The sequence below is a fragment of the Xenopus laevis genome, chromosome 6S (genome assembly GCF_017654675.1).
Source record: "Xenopus laevis strain J_2021 chromosome 6S, Xenopus_laevis_v10.1, whole genome shotgun sequence".
Classification (NCBI taxonomy): Eukaryota; Metazoa; Chordata; class Amphibia; order Anura; family Pipidae; genus Xenopus; species Xenopus laevis.
Window position 1 is genome coordinate 41340271 of NC_054382.1, and position 20335 is coordinate 41360605.

General features: G+C 36.0%; 1 protein-coding gene across 4 annotated transcripts in view; it reads left to right on the forward strand.

Moving 5' to 3' along the window:
* The first annotated feature begins 16251 nt into the window (after positions 1-16251).
* LOC108719962 (RNA-binding motif, single-stranded-interacting protein 3) overlaps positions 16252-20335 on the forward strand; it is a 366958-nt gene continuing 362874 nt past the window's right edge. For all 4 annotated transcript variants that reach the window (XM_018269295.2, XM_041567533.1, XM_018269296.2 and 1 more), the window contains exon 1: positions 16252-16795. In XM_018269295.2, the coding sequence (XP_018124784.1) occupies positions 16721-16795 (75 nt within the window). In that variant the 5' untranslated portion in view covers positions 16252-16720. The remainder of the gene's footprint in view (positions 16796-20335) is intronic.

A 20335-nucleotide genomic window follows, 5' to 3' on the forward strand; every position in this document is an offset into this window, starting at 1 on the left:
CACCAGCGCAGATCATGATATCTTCCAACTGTAAAAAGGGACATCTGCCACTGACCTCGACAGGTTTCAGATAAACATCTCTTTGGATGCCCCCCTAGCTTGTGAGTAGTAATGAGTGAATCTGTCCTGTTTCGCTTTGTGAAGAAAATTCACAAAACATTAAAATTGACGCTGCAACATTTAAATTCCCTGTTATACTGTAAGTGCTCTGTAAGGGGTGCAATTTGCCCCCTCCCTCTTAGCACTTGCAACAAGGGATTTGATAAATGAAACCTACGATGTAGTAAATAAGTTGACTTTTAGAAATTGTTAAGAAGCAAATTTTTTGCAGTTTGACGGTTTTTTAAATAAGACATGTTTATCTATTTTTTATTTATGATTTGGTATTGTGCTACAGTGGGTTTTTGATCTGTTGATTGCAGTAATCCCTTTAATAAATCCTAGTAAATCATTTGTAACATACTAGATGAGTATTTCTGTATTATGAAAATACATTTTAAGTAAGTCTTCTGAATGCTGATTAGTTCTATGCACCACCGAGGTCCTGACTCATGCAAGAAAACATTAGATAATAAAACTTCAAGCAACACTAAAAATTGAATGTATTAATATAATGGTTTGGTGGTTTTTCTTTTATTATCAACTAGGTTTCCTTACACCTTCAACTTGCCAGAACCAGAATATATCCAGAATCCCTGACATAAAGCCAAGTTGGCTGTGTTTTGCCAGAAAGTAAAATAGAATTACATGAGTACCAGGAAAATACAGCAAAACAAATTACTATAACAAAGGACTGTAAGTTTTTTAGAAAGGAAATCAGTTATTTCCAAAACTACTTTATATTACTACTTTATATTTCCAGGCACAGGTATAGGATCTGGGATCTCTCTGTAATTTGAATTACCATAATTTTTAAGTATGCTCAAAAATTATTATAACGTTAAGGGGGTTATTTACTAAAATCTGAAAATTTCTCATTATTTTAGTAAAACCATTTTGACCAAACGCCCATCCACATTTATACCTCATTTATCAATAAATAAACTCAAAAAATTCTGGTGCGGGAAATGATTCGATAAAATCATGAAAAAATCTGAATCGTAAAATTTTTCCGGATTTGACACCCGAAAACTCTTTTTTTCGGATTCTTGCTCGAAAACCACCATTTTTTTCTGATTCTCGTACGAAACCCTGTGCAGATCACGATATCTTTCAATTGTAAAAACTGCATCTGCCATTGACTTCTACATGACCTCGGCAGGTTTGAGATGGAGTACTATTTTATCCGACTTTTCTATGAAAAAAAATGGTGTTTTCCCCTTCAAAAGGCCAACCAGAATAATATGGATTTCAGTAAATAGCCCCCTATATAAACCCAATAAGATTATTTGGCTTCTTATATTTCAATGTTCCAAAATATTATTTCTATTTTAACTAGGATCAAGTACAAGATATTGTTGTATTATTACAGAAATGGTCTTCCCATAATTTAGAGTTTTCTGAATAATTGGTTTCAAGATAATCTATAAATTAACCACTTTTTACTTTGACAATGATATGCATTTAACCTTTTATCTGCATCATAGATGTACACTTTAGCAATTATATATATATATATATATATATACTGTACATACATATCTGTTCCTAATTTATAGACCTGGGCAGTAATTGTAACATGCATTCATAATTTATTTGTTGTGCCTTTATACTGACTGGTAAACACTGCAATAAATTGTGTGGCATTGTATACTATAATTAACCTGAGACAAAGAAGACATTGCAATGTATTCCCAATTAATAATATGCATAGTTTAGTAATCTGATGGAAGAAATTAGGACAAAAATAGTTCCATAGGCAATGTTTAACAAACCCGGTAGGAAAGTAGACGTTAACTAAAGGAGTAGTAAACGGTGTAAATATTTATTGTAAAGCCAAAATACTGAAAATATTATATGCTAATTTGGTGTATGTGTTCAAGATATCGAACTAATAATTAGGAATGAGTTAAAATTTTCAGCAAAGGCATATTTGCAGTGAAATCTGTGAGTTCACCACGTTTTTAGTGAATCTGGGTATCATTTATTTTTTGGCACTGGTATTGAGGACAGAAATGAAGACAGGAAAGAAGCAAAAATGTTGCCATCAATTAGTGAAATATTTGGGATTACACAAACTCACAGACAGAGCAAATCTTGAGATTCCCTCATCATTACTAATAATGTGAAACTGGATATCCATGACAATTTTTGCCCTGTTAAAGTAATTTTAAAAATAGATTTTCCAGACCTGTTAAAGGACAAGGAAAGGCAAAAAAAATACAATCCCATTTTTACTTTCTTTAATGAAAAAGAAACCTATCTCCAATATACTTTAATTAAAAAATGTGTACCGTTTTTATAAGAAACCTGACTGTATGCAGTGAAATTCTCCCTTCATTTACTGCTGTGGATAGGAATTGTCAGACAGTCCCTAACTGCTGAGCAGTGAAACAATCATACTTATGAACAGCAGGGGGAGCCCCCACCTTACTTACCAGCCATGCAGAATTCAAGCAGCTTTGTTTATGACGATCCCTAAGCAGCCCAGACCACACTGAGCATGTGCACAGTCTTAGTCTTGCAAAGATGTTTAACAAAGTTACAAGATGACAGCCCCCTGTGGCCAACTTTGAAAGCATAAATCATTTGTTTGATTAGGCTTTGTGGTGCAGTAAGTTCATGTTTATGTTTAGTATACAAAATACAGAATTTCTAGCCTTATTCTATTTTAGACTTTCCTTGTCCTTTAACTCTCCTGGATTTTTGTATGGGAATAAAATATAAATTTAAATTTCACTGATCCTATTGTTTAAATCTTGCCAGCCAATCCCATCAAAGATATGCAAATGAACGAGGAGAAGGAAGCATGTGCAGGCTCATTGACTTGAGACAAGATTCAGCTTTTTTAAGAAGGATTTGACTGAATCCAAGTGCCTTGCCAAACCAAATCTGAATCCAAAAGAAGAGCACATGATTTTTTATAACACAATCCAAATTTTTTGGACTATGTGCTACTCTTTTCCCTTCATTCGCCTAATTAGCATATGCACAGTTAGCGGAAGTGGGATTTGAAACTGTACTATTTCACTGCATATTTCAGCACAGACTAGAATTTCTTATCAGAAATGTGATGCAGTTTTCTACAAAAAAAAAGTCTTAATTTTAAATGTAGAAAGAAAGATTCAGCGAAAGCTTGAATTACACTATACATGCGCAAAACAATGAATCCATTAATTATTACACTGAGGGGCACATTTACTATTGGTTGAATATCGAGGGTTAATTAACCCTCGATATTCGACCGTCTAAGTAAAATCCTTTGACTATCGAAGTCGAAGGAATTACCGCATTTCCTTCGTTCAAACGATCTAAGTCAAATCAAACCATTCGAAGGATTTTAATCCATTGATCGAACGATTTTCCTTCGATCAAAAAAAGCTTCCCCATAGGCTAACATTAGTGCTCGGTAGGTTTTAAGTGGCGAAGTTGGTGAGCGAAGTTTTTTTTAAAGAGACAGTACTTCGATTTTTAGTTTGAATCGTTCGATTCAAAGTCGTAGTCGAAGGTCGAAGTAGCCAATTCGATGGTCGAAATAGCCAATTCGATGGTCGAAGTAGCCAAAAAAAATCTTCGAAATTCAAAGTTTTTTTTATTCTAATCCTTCACTCGAATTTAGGAAATGTGCCACTGTATGTTTATATGGTCACCCTCTAAATTAGATACTTCTCAGCTATCCAGTATATCGGACTACCTTGACCAGTAAATTGTACTTTCTTAGCTCTAATAAAGAAGCTACCACATATCTTACATATTAAAGTTATTGTTCAGTGTAAAAATAAAAACTGGGTAAATAGATAGGCTGTGCAAAATAAAAATGTTCCTAATATAGTTAGTTAGCCAAAAATGTAATGTATAAAGGTTGGAGTGATTGGATGTGTAACATAATAGCCAGAACACTACTTCCTGCTTTGCAGCTCTATTGGTTTCCACTGATTGGTCACCAGGCAGTAACCAATCAGGGACTTGGGGGGGAGTCACATGGAACATAACTGTTAACAGTGAGTTTGTAATTGATGCTTAACATGTAGCTCAGATTCAAAAGCAAACAGTTATGCCCCCTGAAGTCACTGATTGGTTACTGCCTGGTGCATATCACTGTTAAAGTACATTTGCTTCTTGCTACAGTGAACAGGGAAGCAATATATTTAAACAGCTGCCTACCAATAACTCTTTGACACAATCCTGATACGTTTTTGCTGATCATTTCTCAAATCTGAGCATAGTCTGTGGAGATATTGGAAGATGCCACAACCAAATTGAATGTTAATTATGAATGTTAATTTCTACAATATTAAATAAAGTACATATTATTTTTATGAAAGGTAACACTGCTTTATTGAAAACTTGCCTCCATAAAATATACAAAGCAAGTATGGCATATTTCATTTGCTTAAATTAAATTCCAATATTGTTTTTTGAGTAGTAACTTGGTTCCAAAGAACTGTGAAATTATTAGGGAATTCTTTATTTGCCAGTTGATAAGAAATGGAACATTTAAGTGACAAAAACCCTTGTCGAGTGTGTGGGGTTGTGGTAAACACATGAACTATATTAAGTATATATAAGACTTAATACGTGTCTTATCTCTTTTGTGTTTTTTTTTTACATTTTTAAATAAAGGTATAGCATTTATAATGTTTATTGTATGAGAAATAAACAACAGCAGTTCCAGGAGCGCTCTGCTTCAAAGTCAAAATGGGCGCACGCTGACATCATCTTGCTGCATGGAGATGGCCAACAGGAATATAACCTAGAGAAGATTTTGGACCTGAGATCCTCCAGGGGCTCATTGCAGTACCTCATTAAGTGTAAAGGCTTGGGTCCTGAGGAATGCTCCTGGGTAAAGCAGTTTGATGTCCACGCTCCACAGTTATTACAGAAATTACACAAACAATTTCCTCAGAAGCCTGGTCATGGTGGTCCAGTGCCTCCCCCTGGGAGAGGGGGTATTGTCAGACATGCTCCATTATGGAGTACTCTGCTTTGTAGTAAAAATGGTGGCACTCATGAGTGCGCACTGATGTTATCAGGATGCGGTGGTGAGTGACATCATCACACTGGCGTTTTGGAGGGAAAATTCAAAATAAAAGAATACCAAGGGCCTGGGTTTATTGCCCAAATATAGGTCCCTTTTTCCTAAAGAATTTCTGCTTTGACTCTGATATTGTTGCCATCTGCCTGTCCTAATCATTTTGCATGGATATCGACTATGATTGGAATTTTATGATAGCTGCCTCCTCCTTGGTCCCTACTTCCTACTTCCTGAGCCATTAGGCCTGACAATCAGCATAGGAATAAGAAATACACCAAATGGTTGGAGAACTAATATGCCATGATAAAATAAATGTTTCAAAGAAATAAGGTTGTTTTTGTAAGACTGCTAATTACAAGGAAATTCGCCAAAGGCAGGTTTAGTTATAAGTAAGGACTCCCATCCTTATATTTGAGAATATGCTTTTAACTCCCTACTTGACATTTTTTTAGAACTTCAGTAGTGCCATTATTAAAACTTCTTGGTTTATCAACACTATTTATGATGCAATGATTTCGGGTGTTTCAGATGGTTTAAGGTTTTGCTATATTTTTCCTTGATGTAATTTCTAGTGATTAATTGATTGATGTGCTGAATAGACCTTACGTATTAATTTCAGTTATACAAAGAAAAGGGGGGCCATGAATCGACCACAGTACTCAAATGAGGATCTTTTTTATTCTTTTCATGACAGCTGAATTAATTACTTAATTCCTTTGTGACATTGTTAATTTGGCACAATAGATGTCAAGAGCACAACATGAAATATCCTAATGCTGAAGTTAGCGCCGGCTTCCATATTGGAAATAATCATTTGCATCAGTGCCTGTCCCAGGGAAGCTTACTGTCAACGATAGTTGTGAGTTTTTTTTTACACAAACACGTATAATTTTATCAGAAACCAGTTAACCTGTCTGTATGTTTTTGAATTGTGGGAGTAAACTGGAGCACCCATGCAAAGACATGGAGAATAAATCTAGACGCAGTCTAGAATTGAACTTGGGGCCCCAGTACTGAGAGGCAGCAGTGCAGCCAATTAGTGATTTAACTTTTTTAAACATCTGATTGGTTGCCATGGGTTACTGCTCACCATGTTTAGATAGGATCATGTGTGTGTGTGTGTGTGTTTTGTTCAGAAAACTCACAACTATCGTAAAAGTGGCAAAAAAAAATGGGGGGACCATTTGATTAAAGCTGTTTTACTCACTACTGAAATTAGACAACCAACTTTGCAAATTTGAATTATCATATGCCTTATCATGACATTGCTGTAATAATATTATCAAGGGGAGTGCATGTACTGTAACTATCCCTCCAAGGGATGTACAATTAAACAGAAAAATGTGCTACTCATAAAACGACAGAGGTAATCTACTCCATACAATGACCCTGTGGCAAAGCATATGTCGGAAAACAAAGATTTGCATAAGGGAGCACAAAAGAAAGATTGAGAATTGTGACCTTTAAAAATAAAAAAAATACATAATAATTAAACATTTTAAACTGTGAGGCCATAATATTAAGTAGCTTAGATGGCATGTTTTAGAAGTTTATTTTATTATTCCACTAGATGGAATGAAGATTCGTTCTGCAAAAAGCAAGCTGCAACAAGTTAGAACCAACCAATACTGCCTACCTGGAGTTTGAGTTGCCCAGATGCCTCTAGGCACTTACACAGTGCTATGAAACCCTGGGTAGTCGATAGCTGATAATACACATAGGGGGAAATGTAATAAAATTTGCAAAGCGAGCAAATTTGCGAATAAAAATTTTTGTATGTCACAATGTGATATTCTTCATTAGGTTTTTATTGCATTGCAAATCTTAATTGCACATTGCGAACCTTTAAGACCTGCTTGCAGGTGGTGTAAACTTTTGGAACAACTTTTTCATTTAGAAGTTTTATTTTATTATATTCGGAAAGGCTACATTGTTCACGTTGCGAACATTTATTTGAATTGTGAAATATTTTTTCCTTTAGTGACCAATATAACATTCGCCCATTAGATGCTAAATTAATTAAAATGTATCTTTATAAAATACTTTATTAAATAAATAATGATTTTGTAAATACGTACATATAAATATACATATATAACATGATAAGTGTATTAATATGTGTATGTAATATGTATCAGTCCATAAAACATGTCTATTTTACAATGCTGTACTAATAAATAATTGTATTTATAGTGAGTGCTGTATTATTTCCTGATGATGTGCACATATATTTATAATTACTGTTCCATGCCCACAGGGACCATTTCAAGATAAATGAAGACCTTCATCTCAAGTAAGCTTTCTCTTTTTCTCTCTCTCTCTCTCTAGTTAATGCCCTTAGATATCATATTTCTTTTGATTTGAATCTTTGGAATTTCCTTAAGTTTTCCGCATCACTACATTCATCCCATTCCAAAGAAGATTTGTATTCAACTCTCTAAAACAAGCAAAACTATTTACCTGCCTACATGAATGAAAGAAGATTTTTTTCCCCATTTTTAAGAAAAATGTAACCCCCCCAGAAAACCTCATTAATTACAGAACCACTAACGTAGCGAGAATTATTACTCAGAAATTCAACACATATACAGTACTTTATGTATGATCTCTTGTACGGTCCATCACCTTATGGGATCCGTTATCCAGAAACCCGTTATCTAGGAAGCCATCTCCCATAGACTTAATTTTATCTAAATAATCCACATGTTTAAAAATAATTTCCTTTTTCTCTGTAATAATAAAACAGTACTTTGTACTTGATCCAAACTAAGATATAATTAATCCTGGAGTACCTACCTACTTAAGTCTTTAAACAGAGAACGGATTCTCTGTTTTACAACTCCCTTCCTGGATCCTATATCAGTACCTGGGTATAAATTAAAGGTTAGAGTGACCTTTTTACACCTAATCCTAGTTACTCTAACACACCCTGATTTCTGGTGATTTTCCAAGATTTGTGGGCAAATATCTGTTGTGTGCATGCACAACCATCCGCGGAGCAATTTGTGCATATACAGCACAGATTCTGTGGCTTCAGGAGAGGTTGTGCGCTCATAACGTCACTTCAGGAAAAATTTCTGTGGTGCCGCAAGCCCCCTAGTAGCCACATTTAGAAAGGTGACAGCTCTTCTATTGTGACCAGCCAGAAAAAGGACAGGTAGGAGTGGGACGGAGTTGGTGAAGGGACACGATTAGGCGATATAGGAACATCAACAGGACTGGAGCAAGAACTAGGGACAAGTCACTGTAGACAAGCTATCGGAGGTCAATGTTCAGGCAAGGTGGTGAGGGCAAGGAAGGGTTTAAATAGGGCTTGGCCAGCTCTGACTTTCTTACCAAAAATGTTGCTGGGATGTGATAGGAGGGCAAGGTGAAACCTGAGAATAACTGAGGATGAGAGAAAGAGAAAGATTTCACCAGATGCTCATTGTCTAATGGTTAAGGAACGCATCCAGAAACCTGGCTTGCTAGAATCCCAGCCAGTCCTAGCACTATTGCTATAAACCAGGCAGGCAAACTCCTACTCAATCATTAGTGTGTTTTATCACAATGAGGAGAAGAGGAGTATTTACTGAATCGGAAGTTTGATGAACTATTTTTCTGTAAATATAAAATGTGCTGGAATGTAAAACCTGCAAATGATTACAGTTATCTCATTATTTTTCTGAGGCCAAAATATTTTAAATTAACTTCCACAGAACCAAATCTTCCACATATTTCTAGTCAAGAGCAAATACCAACTGAAACTATTTTGTATTGTATTCATTCTACATCTAACAGAAAAGAACAGTCAAATGTGTAGACAATGATAATATGCAGAAAGTAAGGGAGGCAGTAAGATACTAAACCAGAAATCATTATGTCACAAATACTTCACAACTATTACAGGATTTTATTCTCCAAAAAGGAAATAGCTCTCTGAATATTTTGTAAGTCCCAGCAACTGGATAGCTGTTGAAATACCAAAATGGATAGGTACTGAACAAAAATTTTAAATATTTAAAAGAAATAGAAAAAAATGAAAAAAGCATATGAAAAGTTAATTAAAGGCTACTAAAAACACTGACATATTAAAGAGGTGGTTCACATTTAAGTCAACTTTTAGTATGTTATAGAATGGCTAATTCTGAGCAACTTTTAAATTGCCCTTCATTTTTTTCTTTTTTATAGTTTTTGAGTTGTTTGGCTTTATCTTCTGACTCTGTCCAGCTTTCATATGCTGGTCACTGACTCCAAATGCTCTGTAAGGCTACACATATATTGTTATTGCTGCTTTTCATTACTCATCTTCCTATTCAGGTCCTCTCCTATTCATATTCCAGTTTCTTATTCAAATCCATGTGTGGTTGCTTTGGTAATTTGAACTCTAACAACCAGGTTGCTGAAACTGCAGGAACAGGAATGCTGCCGAATAAAATGCTAAATAACTCAAAAAACCCTAATAACAAAAACTGAAAACCGATTGCAAATTGTCTGAGAATATCAATCTCTACAATGTAGAGTCTACATCATACTAAAGATTAATCTAAAGGTTAGCAACCCCTTGAAATCGTTGATGGCAGCTTAGTTAAAATCCAGTATAAAGTTGTGTATTATTTTGTCAGAGAAAAAGCAAATTTCTCAAAAATGAATTGTTTCCATGAAACTATATGGGAAATGGTATTTGTGCATAATCAAGCTTACTGGTAATGGGTTTTCATGATGCAATGGTGCCATACCTGTATAGATTTTGCCCCATATAAACCATTGCATAATGCATATATTAATCAAGATCAAATCAAATATTTCAATCAAATATTTTGTTTGCTACAGACTGTTTTTGCAGTAGAGCTTAGAAAAACTACCTTCTGTTATAATACGTACAGACTTACCTTCCATGTTTCATTTCTCCAGTATGGCAGTGTAACATCAATGACATAACTTGCCACAGGGGGATTTATTAATAGGCTATTTATTTACATACCTTCTAATATTTACAGTTATAGAACCTTTTATCCAGAATGCCCGTGTCTGGGGTTTTTCAGATAACAGATCTTTCTGTAATTTAGATCCTCATACCTTAAGTCTAAGATAAAATCATGTAAATTATTTATTTATTTCATTTAATAAACCCAATAGGCTGGTTTTGCTTCCAATAAGGATTCATCATAATATCTTAGTTGGGATCAAGTACAAGGTACTGTTTTATTATTACAGAGAAAAGGAAATCATTTTTTAAAATTTAGATTATTTGGATAAAATGGAGTCTATGGGAGACAAACTTTCTGTAATTCGGAGCTTTCTGGATAATGGGTTTCCAGATAACGGATTCTATATATATATATATATATATGCAAAACTGAGACAATATAGGACACACCCTGATATAATTAATCAATGTAATTCATAAACACTCTCTCTGCAATCTCAAGGTTAATGGTAAGCCTGGCACTGTTTGGGGTTGTTCTATTCAGGACTTTCCACTTTTTCTAGAATAAACCCACACAAAGAAAATACCCCAGGACTGCAGTTTTATATCAAGCTGATCTGAGCAAGCTCATTGTCTAAAGTATGTGGGCAGCACTAAACCTAAATGCAAATAGGTCAGAAGGGCAGTGTAGGTGGATATTAAAAGGTGCATACTATAAGGATAACCATAATTTTGGGGTTTAAGTGGTTCTTTAAATTAGAGACTATTTGGTTGGGGGAGTAAATATTTATGATATAGTATAGTGTAGGATTTCCCAACATTAGAGCATTATTCTCCCAAAAGCATGATGCCAACTTTAACCATAAGCACATATGCAGATTGCCTTGTGCATGTGTCTCATTGTGTCTCACCCTTTCCTCAACTCAGTACCTAGAGATAAATGTTGCCTTGGTGGGTAAATATCTGGGTCATCCCTCCTTCTTTCAACATCCTGTAAAAGGTAGTCTGGGATGAATCTAGATATGCCATGGATTACCCTCACCATCTCAGTGCTGATGTATTTGGGAAAATACTCTAAGGTCCCTAGTATATTATTCTGCATCAAGTATAATAACAATATATTTTGCCATTCAGTTATCCATTAACAACTCATGATAACCCCATAAAGTGTAAAACTGAAACAAATGTTTTCATAAACATAACATAAATGTTTTACTTACATGTATGCGGACAACAGATCTGTTGTTATGCATTAAAAATCAATTGATTTTCCATATATTGCCTACTCTGTGTAATTGGCGTCCTAGCCATTGATAATATTAAAGGGAATTGCCATTAGCATATGGTTGACATTATTTGACAGGCTTGGTGTTGCTTTGGACTATAGAAGGCTTAACCCCTGCCATCATACTAGATTTAAAACCACAACAAACTACATGTTCTGCTTAAACTACCATATATATGAGTCTTAGTAAACTATTATTTAAAGAGAATTTCCTTTCTGCTGTTCAGTCACAGTGTGTTCATCTAAACATATGCCAATAGCAACATAGTGTACTTCAGACCAGCCAAGCATATTTTAAGCTCAAGATCAATGCAATCTGTGCTTGGTGGCTGCAGGAACTCTTCTGAAATAACTTACTGTTGCTTGCTGTAGACACACACTGACATGCTGCTAATGCTTTAGAGAAAAAGAATGGCATATAGTTATATCACCTACTTAAAAATGCTTAAAGTCTGGACTTTCATTAAAGATGGAATAAGGGTCACTATGACATCAGATTTCATTTGAATTTGTATTTTGAACATATGGTTCTGTGTAGTGTACATTTTGCATATAAATCTTGCTACTATCTTGCTATCAACACATTCTAATGATAGGGAAACAGAAGATAGAACCATGTTATTGAACAGAATGATGTCCCATGTAAGGGTCCGCATATAAATCTACATGTATTTTGCTGATAAAACTACAGCACAATTGGGAAAATGTGAATGCACTTCTCTATTATAATACAGCTGATTAGTATACAACCAAATAAAAGAAACAACTACCTGTTTGTGGTTACACACTGCAGCATGCTTTCTCTCTATGGGGCAGATTTACTAAAGGGCGGAATGACTAACGTTACTGCTCGCAGGGACTTCACTGATTTACTAATGGGCGCAAGCGCCAATTCGCTAGGGAATGCGTTAGACACTAGCAGTGATTTGCACGCTATCGCCAGGCAACTTTTTGTTTTGGCGAATGGACGTTACTCCACAAATTCACTAAACTGCAGATATTACTGAACGTTACCTCTTTTGCCAGACTTGCCTTCGCCAGCTCAGACCAGGCTAAGTGCAATGGAGTGCATAAAACTTCTTCAATCTACAATTACATCATATTCTGAGTGGAAAAGGCATCTAAGTTCAAAAATCGCTGGCGTCTTTTCCTTTTTTCAGGGTGATAGGCTGCAAAAGTCCTAAAACATTTTTTTTTTTAATTTTTTTTGGGTAACTAGTTTCCCCCATACATTTTATAACATATGGAAAATTATTTTACAGTGGGGTCATGTGTAGGGCATTATAACAACTCTATTGTCTTTATAAAGGTTCCCTGGACATGTCTACTTATCAGTGTATAAATGTAATGTATTTGATGCAACATGTAACATAAAGATGTCCATTCATCTTTAAATTTCCAGCCGTACGCAAATTAGCCTGAGCGCAAGACCTCTAACGAATTTGCACTAGGCAGAATTGAACGCTAGCACATCTTCGCTTTGCCGAAGTAACGTTAGCGAAACCTGGCCAGCGTCTGTCGGCCTGGACGAAACTTTGCATCTTAGTAAATTAGTGTTGTCCCAGTGAATTTTCGCCTGGTGAAGTGTTGCGATGGGTGCGAAGCCGTCGCTGATGAATTTTTCACCGCTTAGTAAATGTATCCCCTATGTTGGATGTCCATATGCAGGATTGGGTTCATTTAAATGTCAAAACAAATCATATATAAAATATAACATAAGGAAATTACATTGTACAGTTATGGGATCTGTTATCTATTATAGAATGCTTAGATCCTTTTTTTTTTCTACATAAGGGGTAATTCGGCTTTTCATGCCATAAGTCTCATAAAATTTTTTTAAACAAACTATTTGTCAGCCCTTATTTAACTTCCAAATTCTTCTGCAATTGCCATCCTCCACAAAGTGTCTGGTGTAGTGCAAATGCATTGCACCACAGTGTGAGATAGGACTGGGTGGTCTGCTCCGGGGAACCTGGAAGGTAGAGCTAGTCATACACTGATTAAAATCAGAATGCTTGGTACAAGTATGCTAGCTAGACAATCCCAACTAATATCTATGTAGTATGGACACTGTTTGATTTGTCAACTGGTCAAGCTGCATGAGCCCATGAGCTAAACTTTCATATACTGTATGCTATTGACACATATATGTGATTAAAACATGTATGTGAAAATCATATGGCGTCTTTAACATGGCTCAGGTAAAGGGAAGTGGTATAGCAGCCCCATATCCCTAAGACTAAACAGTAAAGTAAATAACTTTCCACTTAGAAGAAAAAAAACTTTAGATGTGTTAATGATTTAATATAAGAAATTGCTCACTGAGTAGCACTGCTACACACCACATGGTCAGGTGTGCAGGTCAATCGGTGTTTAATTGCAAATTTGTGTCCAGTCCTCGGATGTGTAAAGTAGGTTCCCTGTGACATTCCACTACAGGAAGGCAACCAGTACATTTGTAACATCCCTTCTTTAGTGGCTTTTCTAGCCAAGTGTGTCCTCTCTTTGGCTTGGGCGGTAAGTCTTTGACAACAAGCAGATCACTTAAATTCTGTCCCCTTCTGTAGGCTAGCAATGGCCTCTTCTTGTTCATGAATGGAAGATGGGGGTCCGAATTAATAATCTCCCACCTGTTGATCAATGATTTCTTTATTGGTATGCTAGTAGTACTCCAATCTGTGGTAAAGTTCAACAAGTCTGGTTGTGGTCTCTCTTTGATCCCCATCAATAATAGTTTTTTTGGCTCTCAATAATTGTCCATCAATAAGTTTAGTCAGGTAACCCCTGTTCCCAAACTGTTCTCCCAGGTCCAATAGTTGTAATTCTGCTGTCTTTTGGTCTGAGTTGTTCCTGATGACCCTCAGGAATTACAAGAATAGGACCACTCGGGACATGTGTGTGTGTGTGGGGGGGTGGAAGGAACTAGAATCTATTAGACTATTTCTGTCTGTATATTTTTAATAGAGAGTGGTGCCCACTCCCTCTATTAAATTGTCACCTCTAGGTAATTGACACTCTGTTTGTCATATGTCTTCGTTAATTTGATGGATGAGTCTAGAGAGTTCAATGCCTCCCCAAAAGTTATGAGTTCATTCTCTGTCCCACCCCAAAACAACAACAGGTCGTCAATATAGAGTCTATAGAAAAGAATGTGACTTCCTCCTAAAGGCAACAGCCAGTGCTTCTCATATTGTTCCATAAAGATATTAGCAAAGGAGGGAGCAACATTCAATCCCATTGCTGTCCCAGCAGTCTTTAAATAAAAAACATCCTGAAACATAGTAATTATGTGACAGAATGAGGTCCAACAAAGCAATCAAAAATTCAACCATCTGTAGTGCCCTCCTGCATGCTGAGACTCCCATATTGTGGGGAATGATTGCATAAAGACTAGACACATCCATAGTTACTAAAATCACATCCCTCAACATGATAAGTAGATGATTGGTGTCGAGTACATATGAGTCCATTCTTTGGACCACTGGTTGTAAGTAATGGTCTAGGTATTTGGCCATAGGTTGCAAAAGGGATCCCATAGTAGAAATGATGGGATGTCCTGGTAGAGCTGTCATAGATTTGTGGATTTTTGGTAAGGTGTATATAAATGGTATTCTTGGGAAATCTGTTGTCAAATATTGCCTGGTGGGCTCATCAATCCACCCCCCTGTGACTCCAGTCATTATAAAATTGTCAAGTTCTTTTTTAAACTTAGTCGAAGGGTCAGACCTCAATTTGGTATAAGTGGTGTTGTCAGACAATTGCTTCAACACTTCCTGTACATAGTAAGATTTGTCCAGTAGCACAATTGCACCCTCCTTGTCCGCTTGCCTAATTATTATGTCTTTGTCCGCTCTTAGGGGTATTTTTATCAAAGAGTGAAGTTAATAGTGAAGTTCCGCCACTAGAGTGAATTTCCGCCACTCTCCATTCATTTCTATGGGATTTTAATAGGCGTATTTATCAAAGGGTGAACTTTCACTTTCACGCCTTTCAAAATCCCATAGAAATGAATGGAGAGTGGCAAAAATTCACTCTAGTGGCGGAACTTCACTCTTTGATAAATTTACCACTTAGGGTTTTAATAGTCTGTCTTTCCAGTCTAGATAAAAAAAGCTGGTAGATTTATTTCAACGTTTCGGATTACAAACTCAAGCCGTCATCAGGATGACGGCTTGAGTTTGTAAGCCGAAACGTTGAAGTAAATCTACCATCTTTTTTTCACTTATCAAGACCTATGTGTGCGGAAGTTTTTTTGTTTTATAGATATGAATTTTTGTCCAGCACCTAGGCATTAACATGGCTATCTGAGTGCACCTATCTAGTTATATGTCTATATATATATATATATATATATATATATATATATATATATATATATATATATATATATATACAGTATATATATTTAGCACATTGGGAGGAATATAAATGACATATTATGCGACCTATGCGACCTGCGCCTTTTTCATTTCTGAAATTCTATTATTATTATTAGTGTTATCATTTCATACATGGTGATAAAGAAAAGCCCCCAGAATGATCTGCAGATTATCTTAGCTCCAGAAATTCTTTCAGGTCACAGAAGCATGTTGAAATATCAGGCATGTAAAAAGTGCTCAGGTTTTCAGCTAGCCAGCAGAGGGAATGTGTACTTTGCTTGCAGCATAGCTGAGACAGGCTATTTCTTCTTAGAGGAAATACTGCAGCCTTCTGGACTGCGTCTGCCTCTCGAGGGAGAGGCTCCACTGTTGTTCCACCCACAGGCTGGAAGGAGGGGGTTTGAATGAAAGACAAGACAAGCCTCAAACACCATGTCACTCCGTGAGGGAGAGAGCAGCAACTAGGCTGGAAGATTTTTTTTCTTTCTTTCTTCCTTTCTTTCTTTTTTCTTTTTTAAATTAATTAATTTTTTTGAAGGGGGCAGGGGGAGGAGAGAGCGAGAGAGAGAGCGAGAGAGAACACTGAGGGAGACTGAGAGTAAGAAAGAAAGAAAGCAAAGCCGGTCTGCAGGATATCTGAGTTCCAATATCACAGCTCTCCTCATTCCCAGGACAGGACTTTTTATGCCTCACAGAATCTGGATTGTGATTTTATTACAAGCGAGCTGATTTTTTTTATATTTCTTTTTTTGGTATCTTGCGAAGGAGATTGTGCTGGGGGACAGTGGAAAATAAATATTTCTCTACATGGTATTGCTTCTTTTAAAGCCTAGATGTTTCCCATTTTGCTTTGGAATTAACGACTGGTTAAAAAAGGCAAAGAAGTACAAAAAATCTCATCAGACCTTATTGCTGTCTGGAATTGTAATTTCAGAAGAAGAAAAAGAAGAAGGGCCAGGGGCACTACACCCTGTCAACGAGTTTCCTGCATCAGAGATAAGGATTCCAGCTACATGGGCAAACGCTTGGAACAGCAACCAATGTACCCTCAGTACACTTACTACTACCCCCATTATCTCCAAACCAAGGTATGAGACAGCAGCAGGGCACAATTGCATCTGACAGTGCCCATATTATATGATTAGGCATTTCATGAATGATGGATAGGTGATTGCTGTGAATGACAGCTTCCCTTTTCTGCTTTTCATTCAACTGAGTATCATGCAGGGCAGAGCTTAAAGGCAAAATGAGGGCATGAGAAGGAGGAAGGTCAAAAACAAAGTGGGTTTAGATCCCTTGCCCAAACCGTCTCATTTTATTCACAGCATTTTTTGTAGCCATTGTTATCAGATAGTTGGATTCTGTTCAGTGTTAGGTTTAGTGTTCTGCTATTTAGCAGTTCTCCTGAGATGGGATGCAGGATGGTATGAGCTTTGCTCTGGGATGTAAATAAAGTCTCTGTGTCTCCTTAGTAAGAGCTGCACAATCTGAGCGCTAGGAAAAATTTCCCGGGCAGGGCAATCCTCCCATGATGATGAACTTTATGTGAAAAAGTTCCAAAACCAATGCAGAAAAAAACACATTTCATTTGTTACTGTTGTGAGGTTCACATGCAAAGCTTAGGGAGTATGTGAATGTGAAATATAGTCCTTTATTATGCTTTAGAAAAGTAAATATCTACTAGCCTATAAAGTTACTCTGCTCCCACAACCCCACCCCTACACACTCACACACACACAGGTCATATTAGGGCAGATTCCTATAAAGAATTTTCAAATTCATAAAAATAGTCAAGAGCTGTATTTTTCCCAAAATACTAAACATATCCTGGTTAATCTGTCAACTTTGGTAACAGTCTTTTGAATTCCCTTATTTGACAGTGTCAAGGTCAAGGCTACAATTAAAATAAGTTAAAAAACATATAGTTACTGTGCAGTATCACATGTTTAATGTAATCTCCCAACAATGAATATAAATGCACATGTACCTATGTAAAACTACACCTGGATTAAGGAGACACCAATCAATTGCATGCATGTGCATGTGTATAACTCAGGGTAAATGTGATTTGCTTTGTTTCCGTTAATGGCATTGTACTGATTAAGCCCATGTCAGAATAATAAAGATCAATACTGATCTTTTAACTATTGTTTTCAAATTTAAAAACATACATGATACAAAGCATAATGTCATGTTTTAATGGTGGTCCCTGATTTCTTCATGTAAAAATGAACATATATTTTGTTTCTGAGTATGTTTTGTAATAGCGTGTCAGAATTCCATACATGATACAAAGCATAAAGTCATGTTTTATTAATGACAATCCCTGATTTCTTCATGTAAAAATGAAAAGATGAGTATATGTTTTGTTTCTGAGTATGTTTTGTAATAGCGTGTCAGAATTGCATGAGCTTCTAAAGACAAGTAATGTGGATCTTGTTACTTTAAAGCATGCCTTCAGCTCCTGAGGCATTTGGAATCACTCTCTGCTATCCTGTATGGTCTGCCTCTAACTGATATGGGAAAGCACCAAAAGGAATACATTTAAAATGTTACCTGATATAGTAACCTCTCTTGGAAACAATTTTATATTGCTAGATTATGATGATCATGATACCTACACCCAGGCATAAAAGCTAGTTGATAATTAGGATATTGCTTCTACTATCCATGGCATCAACTGTATGCTCTCAGCATTGAAAGTAAATAAATAGACATGAATGTGCTCATTCTCTACTCCAAAGCCTAAAATTTAAAGCCAGAAAACTGGAATCTGAACTTTTTCAGAAAAAAAACCATAATGTTTTTGTAGAAACCTTACCCTTATGCATACAATATTAGCAATTCACTAAACGCATGCCCCACCAGTGAAATGAAAAGCATTAGGCGGCTGCTTCCTTCTCACCATGAGGCTAGATCTTGAAAAGGATAGATTGTAGTCGACTAGTCTGAATTATTAATGATTGCCATTAAGGTCTATGCAATATTATATTCCATCCTTGTTTCCATGGTGACCTTATGTCCTACTGTAACTCTAAAAAATCCCTTACGGTTATATGCTCAGATGATATCAGAATTTCTACAGAGGGTGGCCAGGCCTAGAGAAAACTGTAGCAAGATTCAAGACCTAATTGCACTTTAACAATAGGTCCTGAAAAGAACGCATAATATATTCAACCCTTATCACATTAACTACAGGAAGGAAGCGGATGCTCAAAATTGCATGATTTGAGAAAAATGCTTTAGGAGATATTTGCGATAATCGCAAGCATTTTCTGTCTTCCTATGAATAATTCCACTTTCGTGGAAATCCCTCCTGCAGTGAGGACCTCCGAAAGCCCCTCATCTCTGTAACAACTTTAGGACTTTTCACCCTCATTTGTGTTCTACTTTTTTTAAAAAAACTGCTGAAATCTGTCTAAATTAAATAAGTGCAGATAAGTATAACAGATATGTACCACTCACCAGTTCAGCGTATAATATACAACACAATTCAAATGGTAATAATTTCAACTTGTAAGAACAACAATGATTCTATTTTGCTATTAAAGATTCCTGGAAGAAATCACAAAGATATCTGAGAGCAGAATTGAGTAAAGTGATTGTATTGAATTAAACTGTGGGGCTGGTAACTGTGCATACAATTGGAACATATTTTGTAGTTTGCATTGATTTCATTGTGTAATTTGCTTTTCTGAATCTTGATATTGGCAGCAAAAGGCAATGAAGGCGCTAAAAAGTCTTTTTCTTATTAACCCTATGCTTGCAAAGATATATTTTCCAGACCCAAAGTATTTATTAATGTATTTACAAATTCAAAAAGGCTAATTAAACTTAGCAATGAATTTAGAGATTCTGACATCTATAAATCTTTAATAAACCTTTAATGTTTGTAGTCGCAGGTATATTCACCCCCCCACACACACACACATACACTTGTGCTGACAGAGTGCACATTTTCCAGTCCTATCCCTGCTTTTTTGGTTTACTGCATTTTCCACATTCGGCCATCTGGACATACAGAAGTCCTGATGGAATGAATTCCAATATTCAAGAAGGCTGACATAGCTTTTTTCTCTAGTGGTGTACACACTGTGTTTGGTGTCTGGTGTGAAGCAATTGTCAGGTGTAAGGAGTCATTTATCAGCCACCAACTGAATTCAGGCCACCATGCAAAGCCATCTGTAGATTGGCATGTGCCAACATGTAACACAAAATCATAGTCTGGCAGCAATTATGTCTTGGAATATATTTGTTTTCATCTTCATAAAGTTGTCCTTTATTTATTCCATCCTTGTATGTTATAAGCTCAGCCATTAACTGCTGATTAAACAAAGAATTGCAGTTTATTTACTACTAAAGAAAACATTGAAAGCATGCAGGAAATCATGCAAACATTTTATAGCATGCTGTTTAATTTCCTTTATGGAAGTAGATTGTGTGTGTGGGAGAAGGATTTTCTATTCCTCTTTGTTGTGTTCATTATTCCTTTTTCTTAAAAAATGAATTATGCTTAAATATCTGTACAATACCTATATTTAACAAAATATACAGAAATAGTGGGTCATGGTTATACAAAATATGCAATATTTTGTAAACATGAATATAAATGTGTGCATCAAATACAT